This window comes from Acromyrmex echinatior, chromosome 2, assembly GCF_024713525.1.
Source record: "Acromyrmex echinatior isolate Ae372 chromosome 2, ASM2471352v2, whole genome shotgun sequence".
NCBI classification, from domain to species: Eukaryota; Metazoa; Arthropoda; class Insecta; order Hymenoptera; family Formicidae; genus Acromyrmex; species Acromyrmex echinatior.
In genome coordinates, this window is record NC_141853.1 from 25465384 (window position 1) to 25480748 (window position 15365).

General features: G+C 39.9%; 1 protein-coding gene and 1 long non-coding RNA gene across 2 annotated transcripts; both read right to left on the reverse strand.

Moving 5' to 3' along the window:
- Positions 1 to 7894: 7894 nt before the first annotated feature.
- On the reverse strand, positions 7895 to 9861 carry LOC147910684 (uncharacterized). Its single transcript, XM_087415596.1, has 2 exons — positions 9129 to 9861; positions 7895 to 8724 (listed from the first exon to the last, which is right to left on the reverse strand). Exons 1-2 carry the CDS (start codon positions 9859 to 9861, stop codon positions 7895 to 7897), a joined length of 1563 nt encoding a protein of 520 aa, XP_087271722.1.
- Positions 9862 to 13455: 3594 nt separating this feature from the next.
- On the reverse strand, positions 13456 to 15129 carry LOC147910685 (uncharacterized). Its single transcript, XR_015544106.1, has 2 exons — positions 15095 to 15129; positions 13456 to 14522 (listed from the first exon to the last, which is right to left on the reverse strand). It is a non-coding gene; the product is annotated as an uncharacterized LOC147910685 (long non-coding RNA).
- Between the last annotated feature and the right edge of the window lie 236 nt (positions 15130 to 15365).

The window sequence follows — 15365 nt, forward strand, 5'->3', positions numbered from 1 at the left end:
GTTATAATACTTGCGATAAGTTAAAGAAATTACGTTAATCAAATTAACCTTTTCTTTTTAGATTAATTGATAAAACATTGGACACGGTCAAATATTTTATTCTTAGGGGGAGGTGTTACGTCCGCAGCAACTTCATTTTATCCAATGATTATTTTTCGAACATACTCGCCACCAGGTCCGAATAATACAATATATACGGGCATCTTTTAGAACGCACCTGACGCTTCTCCCTACACCAACAGCGGCGCGGTCAATGGAGGGCGACTTTAGGAACGACCTCAGGTAAACTCAGAAGAGAAGAATAGCGGTACGCGTCGTATAGAGTGGACGCGCGCGAAATTCAGACTCTTATTCCATTGTCCATCGCTCTAAATTTAAGCGCCGCGTGCGAACATAATTCTTTTTCTAAGTACTATTTCTATTTCTAATTCTAGAAGTAATTCTAAAATCTAATTTCATTTCTAATTCTAAATCATAAGATCTAAATTTTAATTCGTGATAATCCAACTTAATTTGGAGATGTCTGCTTTCGCGTAAAAATTAATCATCACGCCACTAACCAATGTACTAAGATGAATCATTGTTAAATATACCAAATTAACTTTAATTCAAGTGTGAACTTAGTGAATATCCCCACTTTCTCGCTAACTTTAACATTTTCAATATAATCGATCGTTGCTAAACATTACAAGAGTGAAGAAGCAGCCCATTGATGTGATCTGAATCGACAATTAGTTCATCTTGGAAGCTACAGAAGCCTTCCTCCTTAACCTCTTCTTTCTACTGGTTCGGGAACACCAGAGAACATTAACCAAGCATCGCAAGGTAAGCAAACTTCTTTCTATATTTCGGTAACTGAAATCTGCCGCCGATGAATCGCACTCAGCATGTGTTCCACACACCTGCGTTCGCATGAATCCATTGACGCTCGAATTCTAGCGGTTAGTCCGTACTTTACGTGGTTGCGTAGTGCATACTGTCTTCATTGTTCTTTCAGCATAGGGAAAACGACAACATCAAATGCCCTGAATGCTACATTTTCGCGTCAGAAAACAAAAAGAGGGATTAATCAAGGAATCTTGCGGCATTACATTTATTTGGGTTACCCTGAATGCTTCGAATTCTGTAGTGTATGCTCTGTACTAACAGTCACTCGGCATGCCGTCGCAAATTGTCTCGATTGCCCCGAAGTTTTAGAAGGATTCGTCGGTTATCTAGGGAGAACGGGAGAGTAATGATTCGGAATTCACTATAATCGGGATATCCAGAACACGCCTTTAACCAATCAATTTGGACAAGTCCGATCGAGAGCCCTCTCGCGAATCCGCAACGCTTGAACTGCCAATTTTATTCCAACCTTATAGTCTCGGGTTAGTTCGAACCCGGCCGAACCTCCCTAGGACGTAACACATACTGCATGGATTAATTAACAGCACGCTCCATTTGCCTCACCTCAGAAGATAGTACGATTAAGGCATGCATAATGGCACGCGTAATGGTTGAAAAACGTACTGTATCGAAAAAAATATTTCAGATTCATTTCGTATATAAACGCATTTAATAAATGTGTTTTTGATATAAATATAAAAATATAATATAACAATATAATATAATATTAATAAAATAAAATAATAAAATAAAATAAAATAAATAACACAAACTATAGAAATCAAAACCTTAAATGGTCTAACTGGATCTTAAATGCTTGTATGATTTTTATGTGAATTATATACTATGTATGTATTATAGTTCTTAGAAACGCGCACCGAAATCATTTTTGAAATGTCTTGAAATGCCAACTCCACTCAACTACTGCAGTAATATAACTACCGCATGAGTTAAATTGATTAGCAATTTAATAAATTTTTGATGCTTATTCGCATCTTCGAAACGATCTTAATATTGTTAAATGACATATTATAATATAAAAATTAAAATTCGCTCTCGATCGCAGTATCAAAAATAAATCTCGCTCCCATATAAGATGAAAGTTATAAAGAAGTTGTAATCGACAAAAAGGTATTCCTCTGGCTGTGTATGTAGATTAAGGACGAACATGTTTCTGTTAGGAAGTACAAAATGTAATGTATTATAGAATTGCCACAGAAATAAGAAATCAAAAATAATAAGAAAAGTACAAAAGTCGCAAGTAAAAAGTAAAAATAAAAAGGCAAAAAATAAAACTTCCTGAAAACGTCTTTTTGTGATAAATGTCAAATATAATTCTCTGATTATCTATAACAAGCATCGTATCAAGCAAACTCATTTTGCCACTTGTACCAACCTCTAAAATAAATTGTAATCTTGTATGCAAAGAATTAAAAATATTTAAAGCGTCATTGATAGTATCAGATGGAAGCGCAAGAATGACATCATCAATATATCTAAAATAAAACAATGGTTGTACTAACAATTTTTTAAGTGCTATTTCTTCTAGATCTTGCATTACAATGCAATCGGCGATTATCGACGATAATGGTGAACCCATTGGAGTACCGAAAATCTGTTTGTAAGTTTTGTTATTAAAAGCAAAAAAAATTGAATCTAAAATAATCTAACTGCAATAATGAATTCGTTTTTTGAGATGTTTGTCGAAATGTAAACCCATCTCCTATCGATGCTATTGGGTTGTTCGGAAAGTAATTTCGTTTTTTTTGTGAAAATGAACCCATATATCGAGCTTCGAGGTTAAACCCAGGCCTTTCAAGTGGTCATAAACAGTTGAATTCGATAAATTTAACCTCTCATCGATCTCACGTGTTGTTATTCGCCGGTTTGCATCAACTAATGCCTTTATCGTGTCTTTATCAGCTTCAACCGGCCTTCCAGAACGTGGTACATCTTCGACATCAAAATTGCCGGATCGAAATTTTGCAAACCAATTCTGGCACTGGCGTACTGTCAACACATCTTCTCCATACACATCGGTTAATTTCTTTCTGGCTTGAACAGCATTCTTACCTTTTCTATAGTAAAAAAAGTAAAATATGACGAAAATGCTGCTTATTGCTCTCCATATTTAAAAGGGCACCAATCAAAAACTACTGCGTAGATTCAATTGAACTTTTTCACACACAAGCCTTGCTATATCAGCTGTCAAAACATATAATGATTATGCGGCTTAAGTGTGAAGTTGGGTTCGAAAAAATACAATTAAATCCTCTGTCGGGAAAAAACGAAACTCTCCGAACAACCCAATATTTAATATTAGCTCAGGAATATTAGTAAAAAGGATTCTATATCTAACGAAGCTAAAACATATTTAGAATAAAAACAGTATCATTTAAATGCTCGACTAAATGGAAACTGTCTTTAATGTGACTAGGAGCTTCTGGTATGCTATCATTAATTATATTATTAAGTGTACAAATAAGTTTCCGCCGTTTGACAAAAGACGACGCCACTAGCAAGCTATGGTTAAAATTGTCTGATGTAAAACATTATATTGTAAGGTTGGACATCTGTCAACAACATAATCTTGAAATACTAGCTATTTTGTATCAGCATCATATATTTTTTTTTGTGCGAAAATGCCGAGTTTTGAGCCGAATAAGCGTCATTTGCGGGAATTTTTGATTTACTTCTTTAATTTGAAGAAATCTGCAGCTGAGGCTTATCGATTGCTTGTAGAAGCATATTGTGAGGCTGCCTTAAGTGAGAGAAGTTGTCGTGAAAAGTTTCAAAAATTTAAGAACGGTGAATTTGAAGTCGAAGACAAAGAACGTAGTGGAAGGCCGAAAGTGTACGAAAACGCGGAATTGGAAGCATTATTGAATGAAGATTCGTGCTAAACGCAAAAAGAACTTGCACTTACATTAGGAGCGACTCAACAAGCAACACATCGTTTGAAATCATTGGGAAAGATTCAAAAGCAAGGGATTTGGGTTCCATATGAACTGAAGCCGAGAAACGTTGAACGCCGATTTTCCATATGTGAAATGCTGCTTGTCAGGCATAAACGAAAGGGTTTTTTACATCGTATAGTCACTGGTGATGAAAAATGGATCCACTACGATGACTCAAAGAAGAGGAAATCATGGGGATCACCTGGTCATGCTTCAACATCGACAGCCAAGCCGAATATTCATGGAAAAAAACTCATGTTGTGTATTTTGGTGGGATCAGCTTGGTGTCATGTATTATGAGTTGTTCCGAACGAAACCGTTACTGGGGCTCTCTACCGAACACAATTGATGAGGTTGAGCCGAGCACTCAAGAAAAAACGCGCCCAGGCACGACAAAATTATTCTCCTGCATGATAATGCTCGACCACATGTTGCGGCGCCGGTCAAAACCTATATGGAAACACTCAATTGGGAAGTTCTACCCTACCTGCCGTATTCACCAGACATTGTCCCTTCCGATTATCATCTATTTCGATCGATGGCGCATGGCCTGTCTGAGCAGCACTTTACATCATATGAAGATATCAAAAATTGGATCGATAATTGGATAGTCTCAAAAAATGAAGCGTTCTTCCAACGCGGTGTCCGTATGCTACCAGAAAGATGGGAAAAAGTAGTGGCTAGCGATGGACAATACTTTCAATAAAACATTATGTATCGTTCTTTCACAATAAATGCTTAATTTTTGATAAAAAACGGCGGAAACTTATTTGTACACCTAATATGTAAAAAAAGAGAAAGATAATATAATGTGCTGTTAACAGAAGACACAATGAGTCACTGTCAATGGGTTACTGTCTTTATATATTTTGGTCAAACCGTAAGCTCTAGGTATAACACCATCAGTTGTAAGCCGATATGTCTGTTCATCAATGAATCGATCACGCTTCCATCTCACCAACAATGTACGTAAATATTGAATACAAATATTGAACCAATATTTTTTCGCAATAAGTTTATCACAGTTTTTTAAGATTAATTTGGGGAATTTTGGGGGGATTATTACATTTCAGATTAATTGCGTTAATGTCGACAACCATATCGACACGTAATTATTATTTCTGAAATTAATTCATTCGTTTGAATAATATATATATTAGTTCAACATCTTAATACTTAGACCGTAGTGGCGCTTCGGATGGTAATGTTATTTAATATAAACGGTCTTGTTTCCTATCTTATTGTTTATAAACGCGCGCTGAAATAATGCGTTACTTTCGATACATATCGGTTATTGCGAAAAATTATTGCTAAGGTCTCGGTAGTCTAAAGGCTCAGGACGCTCGCACGGAATGCAAGAGATCCAGGTTCGACTCCCGGCCGAGGCAATATTTTTTCGCAATAAGTTTATCACAGTTTTTTAAGATTAATTTGGGGAATTTTGGGGGGATTATTACATTTCAGATTAATTGCGTTAATGTCGACAACCATATCGACACGTAATTATTATTTCTGAAATTAATTCATTCGTTTGAATAATATATATATTTGTTTAAGATCTTAATACTTAGACCGTAGTGGCGCTTCGGATGATTACATAAGTGTTAGTGTCTGAAAGAATCTCCTCCATTTTCGATACGTAAGCGTCAATGTGGGAATATGTGACTCAATGGATAAGTCAGATTCTCTTGACAAGCCCACGCTTGTCGTGTGATGTGATATAGAAAATAATGATCAAGACTTTTTTTATAACTGGTAATAATAATCTTTATTTTACGAGCACAATTTATGACCGTACAGGATGAACGCCTCTATTGATCTGCTATTATAATTTTTCTTTTTTTATTATTTTTACGTTGCTAGGCAACTCGCTACCTACATAATCCTTAAGCTTTCTACACTCGCTGCGCTAGTGAGGTATTAAGAATTTCCCACATACTCCCCCCCGAGTGACGAATCCGGCACTTAGGTCTACTTTATAAAATATATACAACGTGTCATACAAAATATCTTAAAAGTGTCTGACTAAAGTTAATTACATTTTGGAAAAATTTATTAAAATTATAAGGCGAAAGTCCTTCCTCTTCGGGCGCGCATACATTCTCAAAGCTGGTCGCTCGTTGCTAGACGAATTGGCTGCTTGCCCTGCTTCTAGAATCGCATTACACAAATCATCACGTATGCCATACGCTGGCTTTAAATTCTCGATTGATACACTGCGCTGTGCACCATTAACTTCAATATCGAAAACTCGATCCGAAACACCTTATAACCTTGTGAGGGCCGGTGTAAGGACGTTCTAATGCTCTCTTGGTACCGCCCACCCGTAGAAAAACATGGGAACATGAATATAAATTTTTAAATACGAATGCGCGTTTCTTGTGCTTATGCTCTATTGAGATTGGCTTAACTTTGCGCATGTGCTCGCGGAATTCTTCTATGAAAATTTGCGGACTAGGAGTGAAGTCGTCCGGCAGTATAAATTCTCCGAATCGCAGTGTCGTTCCATAGACAAATTCCGCAGGCGATGCACCGGTGTCAAGGCGGACATGAATACGCAGACCTAATAATACGGTCGAAAGTACTCGTGACCAACCTTCATTAGCATGACACATAATAGCAGTTTTTAAGCTTCTATGCCACCGTTCGATCATACCGTTCGAAGCGGGATGATACGCCGTGGTACGAATTCGTTGACAGCCGATTAGCTGAAGAAGTGCCGTAAAAAGTTGCACTTCAAACTGGCTACCTTGATCAGTAGTTATCGTTTTGGGTGCTTCAAAATTTGCTACCCAGTTGTCGTAAAACGCGCGTGCCACTGTAATGGCTTCAATGTCTTTCACAGGTATTGCTACTGGCTAACGCGAAAATCTATCAATCATCATCACACAATATCTGTACCCGTCCGACTCAGGCAAGGGACCTATTAGATCCATATGAACGTGCTCGAAACGCCCGTCGGGTGCGACAAATTTTTCAGGATGTAATTGAACGTGTCGGGTTATTTTTGACTGCTGACAGTCAAGACAATTCTTACACCATTTTGTAATATCACGATGCATGTTAGGCCACACATACCGACGGATTACCCGATCAGTGACTTTAGGGCCCGAATGAGCCGCGTCATGGAACAAATGAAAAACGCGATCTTGTAAAGATGCCGGTATATAGGGACGGATTGCCTCGCCGGTCATTTCGCAGTAAAGTGTAGTATGCGTCGGCCCCATTGAATTCGCTTCATAGAAAGCGGAAAATCAGGAGATTCGCGAATAGACCGTAGCTCCTCGTCTTGTTCTTGTTTCTGTGCAAGCTCATTAAGTTCGATCTCGACAGGTAAACGAATGGCTTCGATGCGGGAAAGGGAATCCGCCACAATATATTATCTTTACCCGAGGTATTCGATACGCGTAGTGAACTGCGAGATGAACGAAAATTGTCTCTGTTGCCGAGGTGATGCTTTTTTGGAACGTTGCATAAACACGTAGATGAGAGGCTTGTGATCGGTCACAATCTTGAAATTTCGCCCTTCGAGGAAATAACGAAAATATTTGATTACCTCGGCGATCGCCGTAAGCTCCCGATCGTACGCGCTGTAGTTCTGTTGTGCCGAATTTAATTTGCGCGAAAAGAATGCGAGCGGTTTCCACGTCTAAACGTTGTTCGAGGGCGGCCCCGATGGCGAAATCTGACGCGTCACAAACGAGGCGCGTCTCGGCTGCGTCGGAGGGGTGAGAGAGTATAGTCGCGTTGGCCAGATTCTCCTTGCACTCATTGAACGCTTCTTTAGCCACCGGCGTCCATATGATTGGCCGTTTGTCGTTTTTGTGCGTGAATCGCGAAAGTACTCATTTAATGGTGCCTGAACGATAGCTGCATTATGTAGTAATTTACGATAAAAGTTGACAAGCCCAAGAAAACGACGCAATTCGACTATAGTGTTAGGCTTTGGAAACTCGCGAATAGCCTGAGTCTTATCGAGTGTTGGTTTACACCCTTCGCTGTTAATCGTAAAGCCGAGAAATTCTAATTCCTACTTGCCGAACTCGCATTTATTTACATTGAGTCGTAAATAAAACTTTTTTAATCTGCTGTAACATTATGCGTAAGTGAGCTTCGTGCTCTTCAAGAGACGTCGATGCTATGAGTATGTCGTCGATGAATGCAAACACAAATTCCAGGTCGCATAGAGCGCGGCAGATTTGACGCTGAAATGTTTGACTCGCGTTTCTAAGACCGAATGTCATGAATTTATATTCGAACAGCCCGAAGGGCGTAATGACAGCCGTTTTCGGAATATCTTCCGGCGCCACTGGAATTTGATTGTATGCCTGATACAGATCTAACTTAGAGAAAATGACTTTCCCACGCAAATTGGAGGAGCAATCGTGCAAATACGGTACGGGAAATTTATCCGGCACGGTAATTGCGTTAAGATGACGGTAATCGCCGCAGATCCTCCATGATCCGTCTTTTTTCGGTACCATGTGAATGGGACTTGCCCATGGACTACTGGACGGACGGCAAATATCGGCTTTGACTAGCCGTTGAAATTCAACCTTTGCCGCTTTTAATTTTTCCGGACTTAACCGCCTGGGGCGCTCAGCTACCGGCGGGCCGGTGGTAATGATATGATGACGAACATCGCTACTGCAATTCGGAGTTACCTGTTCTAAACCGGTGACCTTCGGAAATTCAGATAAGATACTCGCGAATTTCGTACTGGGTTTGACTATGCTAATGGCAAGCTGTGGTACCGATTTGACAATGCCCGACACATACACATCATTTTGTGAATCGATGAGTCTACGACCTTTAAGGTCCGGAAGGAGACCGTAATGTGCAATCAGGTCGGCCCCAATAATCGGGTACGAAACTGATGCTACGCAGAAATTCCATGTGATCGGGCGTATTCCTAAATGTAGCGTTCGGAACGACTCCTCATATGTATCTATACGCGTATTGTTTGCCGCGTAAAGTTTGAAATTGGTCGGAGTTTTGTTCTTCGCGTAAGTGCTGGGAAGCAGCGAAATTTCCGCCCTCGTATCTACAAGGAATAACTCTCCGGTGACTCGATCGCGGATGTGTGTGATGGAGAGAAGAATCGACGCCCGCCATACCTGTCTCCTCGATGGCAGACGATTCTATTCTCCCACCTTTTCGTCCGTTAAAATCTTGGGCTTTGGCCAAGGGCACAGGAATTTTTCAGTTCCCTTACAGACTCGCGCTTGTTTCCCAAAAGTACGATGCGGCCAACAGACACGAGAGTTTCTGCTTTTGGCTTACGATTTTTATTTGCCTCTCTCGTCTGAGATCTGCTGTATCGCTTGACCTCAGCCGCGAGGGTAGCAATATCAGCGGCCAGACCGTCGATCCTAGCTTCTAAGTCGGACGGCTTAGACTCTGACGAAGATGCGGCGGCACACTGCGCAGAATCACCCACGGTCTCAACTATTTTATCCGCCATTTTGGCTAATTTATCCAGATCCGTGCTTTCGGTAGTCGCAAGAATGCTTCTAATGTGCGGTGATAAATGTTCAAAGAACACAGTTTTTATTACGGCATCGTCACATCGTTTGTCAGAGTTTAAGTTACGAAGTCGACTGAGAATCTGCGACGGTTTACCTGACGTAAGCACTTGGCCTTTTATTAATTGTCGCAGTTGACTTTCTGCTGACGTTGAAAAATTTTCAATGATACGCTGTTTTAATTTGGTGTATGGTTCATTTACATCGGGCTCCGCGATGAGATCTCTGCAGCACGCGATGGCTTTTGCGTCCAGAGACATAATCACGTGATGCGCCTTAGTCTTTTGCTCTGTGATTCGAGCGGCCTCGAAAGTGGCCTCGACTTGAATGAACCTTATCACCGGATCTTTAATTAAGAACGGCGGAATTTTCGGAACCCTATATGAATCCATGCGCGCGACATTGCCGACCACATTGCCCTGCATCTGCCGAAGCATCGCTTGCAGCTGCATCACTTGCTCCTGCAATTCCTCGTTGGTGGGAGGAGCCATGACTATACATGACGAAGCTCGCGAACAATCAGTATTTCCTAACGGTCTTAAATATTAACCACTTACGCGCGCGCTATAAAAATTTCGATCGCTCAATTTGTCAATAATGGAGAAATTGTTAATTGACGTTCGTATAATTGACCTCATGAAGAAAAGCGCGGAGGATCTACTTTCCTGTTTTACCGGATTACGCGCGCTTAAAAACTAACGCACTGCATACACAACTTGCCCGACTACAATGCGGCGAAGTCGTCCTTCACAGGTCACAATGGTGGCGAGGTCGTCCTTCACAGGTCACAATGGCGGTGAGGTCGTCCTTCACAGATCACAATGGCGGCGACGGCGGTGGCGTCCTGAACGCTGGCTCCTGGGCTGACTCGTGCGGTTCCCACGTCGGCGGAACGCTGAGCGCCTGTCGTTGGATATGTCTCTGCGGAGCTTCCGACGGCGAGAATTTTCCACCGGTCCCGGCTTCAGCGGTGGAGCCTTGCGATAGGTCACAATATCGGCGATGAGCCTGCTGCTGCTTACGACGTCGGCGATGGGCCTCCTTGTCGGCTACGATATCGGCAATGTGCACTTCTGCACTTCGAAACTAAGTTCGTCTCGATGTTGCTCGAACGACAGTTATCGGTTAATCGCTTCTTCCTCTCGATCACATCGGCCTTTAGATCTCGTCGGCCTTTCGTATCACGACGGTCTTTCGTATCACAACGGCCTTTCGTATCACGTCGGGGTCACCAATGTGGAAATATGTGACTCAATGAATAAGTCAGATTCTCTTGACAAGCCCACGCTTGTCGTGTGATGTGATATAGAAAATAATGATCGAGACTTTTTTTATAACTGTAATAATAATCTTTATTTCACGAGCACAATTTAATATGATCGTACAGAATGAACGTCTCTATTGATCTGTTATAATTTTTCTTTTTTTATTATTTTTACGCTGCTAGGCAACTCGCTACCTATAATCCTTAAGCTTTCTACACTCGCTGCGCTAGTGAGGTATTAAGAATTCTTCACATCAAGAGCAACAGTAACACTTCAGCGTGATAAGTATATTAGGATGGTCATTAATAAATCTTTTTGTAACATGTAGCTACTCCAAAATCTGTTTGTCAGTAAAAGTAGGAGAAGGGAAATTATTATGGAATCTGTTAAGTATTGGGAAAGTATTATTTCTGACAAAGTTATGATATTCTTAGCCTTTTCTATCCCTAACATTAAAAAGTTTCATAAAAAGAGAAAAAGATAAACTTGATTTCCTATCCAACAAGAATGTAGTTTACAAGATCTCCTGTGATGATTGTGAGGCGAGTTACGTTGGTCAGACAAAAAAAAATGGAGTACAAGATTATCGAACATATCTCTGACATTAAGAAGAATACTGATTCTTCTACTGTCATAACTGATCATCGTATTAATTTTGACCACAATTTCAGATGGAACGAGGTGAAAATTTTAGACTGCGAATCTTCGTATAATAGAGATTGGTGTCTGAAATGATTCACATTAGAAGACAGAAACAAGGTCTCAATAAATAAAATGATACTGAATCTTTACCTGAAACTTACTCACAGATTATTCAATCTCTTTCTCTTTCTTAGCTGCATTCTTTTTCCACTCATTTCTTCTCTCCCCATTTTCTCTTCCCTCTACTTTATTTTTTCCCTCTTATGCTCTCCTTCCCTTTTAATTTACCACTTTATCCTACTTGTCTTTATATTTTACATTATCTCTGAGCATCTTAGAGAGATGATTACATTCAATCTCATCGCATTGCCTAATAAGAGATAACATCACTTTGACACTCAATAAAAAGTATTTATTCTCAATTTATTTGTGACTAAATTAAATATATATAACGTATGACAGTATATCACACATTTTCTATCCACATTAATGACTCTTATGTATACTTCTCATAACATTAAATTATTTTTTGCCTTTTTATTTTTACTTTTTATTACTTGCGACTCGTTTTGTACTTTTCTTTTTATTACTTGCGACTCGTTTTGTACTTTTCTTATTATTTTTGATTTCTTATTCCTGTGGCAATTCTACGTTTTGTACTTTCTAAGAAACATGTTCGTCCTTAATCTACATACATAAGCTAGAGGAATATCTTTTCGATTACAACTTCTTTATAACTTTCATTTTTATATTGAAGCGAGATTTATATTTGATACTGCGATCGAGAGCGAATTTTAATTTTTATATATTTTATCTATGTAATGCTCCCATTGTTATTTTTATTCACATTGAAAATGATCCAACAGGGATCGAAACGTTTGTTTTGTTTTACCTGTTACCGGTCAAATTAAAGTTTATATTTTAACTTGATGACATGTTTTATTTATTAACTATTCAAAAAATTCTTTTATTTTATGATAATTGTTTTAGGCTCGTAGTCTTTTCTGTTTATTTTAATATTTCTTACAAGAATATGAGATATATATTTGTATATATGTATATATGTATATATATATATATATATATATATATATAAAATTATATATATATATATATATGTTTGAGATCGATAATTCGAAAAAAAGTAAGAACTCTTTCGATCGACCGACAGTAATTGTTATTGAACGCACGCATAAGGTGAGCTCGTGATTTCATCTCGAGCCTGACCTTAATCCTCGTCAAAGTCAGGGATTCGTCGTTCTTTGGTCTTTTTAAAACAATTTGGTACACGCAAACAGGCACCGGCAACGGACAATCGAAAGTTCTAGAACAATTCAATTCGCGCACGCGAGCGCCGCGCTTCGACGAATACATCACGCGCTGTCACCAATCCCACGTACGGATTTTCTGTCGCTCATGACTGTTACGTTGAACGTCGTTAGAAAAGAATCCAAAGCGCCAATCAATTTTGTACAACTAATGCCACGCAATAATTACGATTGTGGTAAAATTTTATTGGATTTTTCCCAAGAAGAAAGCCCAGGCCGAAAGCAATAAATGCTTCGATCTCGCCGTTCCTCCTTCTTAGAGTTCTTAGAGTCATAGTCTCGCTACTATATCGTTTCGTAAAACCGCCGTGCTAACCGCTTAGTGAAAATCGCTATAAGACAGATCTTTTCGAGAAGTGCCGAGAAAATCGTCGAGATTTTCCATCACCGCGATTCCAAATACAATTTGGAAAAGGTGACCGCATTTAATATTCTGTTAATCTAATATTTAATTAATTATATTTTCTGAATTTGTAACTGTGCATTAAAGAAAATTCTTTTGTTAAATTACAAAGAAACTCTTAGTTCTCCGCAACTCTTAAAGTTCTCCGCAACTCTTAGTTCTCCGCAACTCCTAGTTCTCCGCAACTCTTAGTTCTCCGCAACTCTCAGTTTTCCGCCGCTCTAAGTTAACGCATCGCTATTAGTGCACCGCCAAGGAGACACTCCGCCGCTAGAAAACCGCCGAATGTGATTCGCAAGAAATATTGTTAGACAAATGCCGCATCACTTTAAAAATTTCACGTCAGCGCTCTCGCTCTGATTCGCTCTCGAACAATATATATATATATATATATATATATATATATATATATATATATATATAAGGTGTATAACTTTGCTTCCGCCGTTTTTTTTCCGAAATTCGAAGCTTTATTGTAAAAAACTGGTTATACATTTATGATTCAAAGTATTGTCCATCGCTGGCCACTACTTTCTCCCATTTTTCGGGCAGCGTACGAATCCCACGTCGAAAAAACTGGTCATCTTTTGAGGCGATCCACGAATCGATTCAATTTTTTACTTCTTCATAAGCTGCAAGTGCTGCTCAGCCAGGCCGTGTGCCATTGATCGAAACAAGTGATAGTCAGAGGGAGCAACGTCTGGAGAATACGGCGGGTGGAGTAGGACTTCCCATTTCAACGTTTCCAAATATGTCTTGACCACTTTCATAACATGGGGTCAAGCATTGTCATGCTGCAAAATCACTTTATCGTGTCTCTTGTTGTATTGTGGCCGTTTGTCTTTCAATGCTCGGCTCAAACACAATTGAAAATGAATCAATTGCGTTCGATACTGATCGCCTGTGATCGTTTCAGTTGGTTTTAACAGCTCATAATACACTACGCCGAGCTGATTCCACTAAATACAGAACATGACCTTGGAGTCGTGAATATTCGGTTGGCCGTCGACATGGAAGCATGGCCGGGAACTCCCCATGATTTTCTGCGCTTGGAGTTATCGTAATGAATCCATTTTTTGTCCCCAGTCACAATGCGATGCAGAAATCCCTTCCGTCCTTTGCCTTTCAAGCAGCTGTCCACAAGCAAACAAACGCCGTTCAACATCTCTCGGCTTCAACTCGTACGGCATCCAATTTCCTTGCTTCTGAATCATTCCCATGACTTTGAGGCGTTTTGAAATAGCTTGTTGAGTTACTCCTAATGATCGTGCCAATTCTTCTTGATTTTGACACGAATCTTAATCAAGTTATGCCTCCAATTCTGCATCTTCGAAAACCTTTTCTCTTCCACCGCTATGCCGGTCTTCGACGTCAAAATCGTTCTTGAAGCGTTGAAATCACTCACGACACGTTCTTTCACTAATAGCGACCTCACCATAAATATTTGAGAGCATAAGTATTCGATGAGCCTCAACCGTAGATTTCTTCATATTGAAGCAGAAAATTAAAACCTCCTGCAAGTGACGAGAATTTGGCTCGTAAACATTGACATTTTCAATCGAGAATAACTTTATGATGCAGACACAAATCGACTAATATTTCTATGGGATTATGTTGACAGATGTCCAAGTTTATTGTATGACGTCTATGATCTATTTATTTTGACCACCTGTGGCTATTGGATCACGTGCTACGCAATATGGCGCCGGTGGTTGCCAATCACGGCGAAGGACGTATGGCGGGAAAACGTTAAGTTAGGAGAATGAGCGCTACGCACTGCTTCTGGTTTTATGCCATGAGGCATTTTAATACACACTTAATGCCTAACTAACTAAATACTAAATACAAATGTTGATTAGAAAGTAGAGACGTGATTGCGCGTGTAAGACGGCTCGGATACCGGCATCGTGTCGCGGAGTTATTATACAATACTAGAACTATGAAAATACACTCTAAGAATTTATCTGATGACGCTAACAATTATCACAGACATGAATAGTGATCGGTATCGGTCTCGCGGAATACACAAAGTAATTCGGAACCTCAATTTCCGAGTTCTAACTTACTGACTATCGCAGAGACTTACACGAGGTCTGCACGCGGCACACCATGACACTAGAGAGCGAATGGGAAGAGTAACGGAAAGAACGACCGTATCAGCGCCGCGACGGACGCATGCAGCGCCGCCACTGACGCTCGCAGCGCCGCAGCTAACGTTCGCAGCGCCGCAACTAACGCTCGCAGCGCCGCGACTAACGCTCGCAACGCCACATACCACTTATCGCTAAAGCCATCTATAGGAAAACAGCGGAAGCAAAGTTATACACTTAATATTGGGTCATCTAAAAAGTATCCGC

What these genes read in the sequence shown, in the direction of transcription:
- LOC147910684 (XM_087415596.1), bottom strand. Translation starts at nt 9,861, where the DNA reads ATGGCTCCTCCCACCAACGAGGAATTGCAGGAGCAAGTGATGCAGCTG. An exon ending in GAGAGAGGCAAATAAAAATC is followed by an intron (nt 8,725 to 9,128) that starts GTAAGCCAAAAG and finishes ATTTCTGCGTAG; the next exon opens with CATCAGTTTCGTACCCGATT.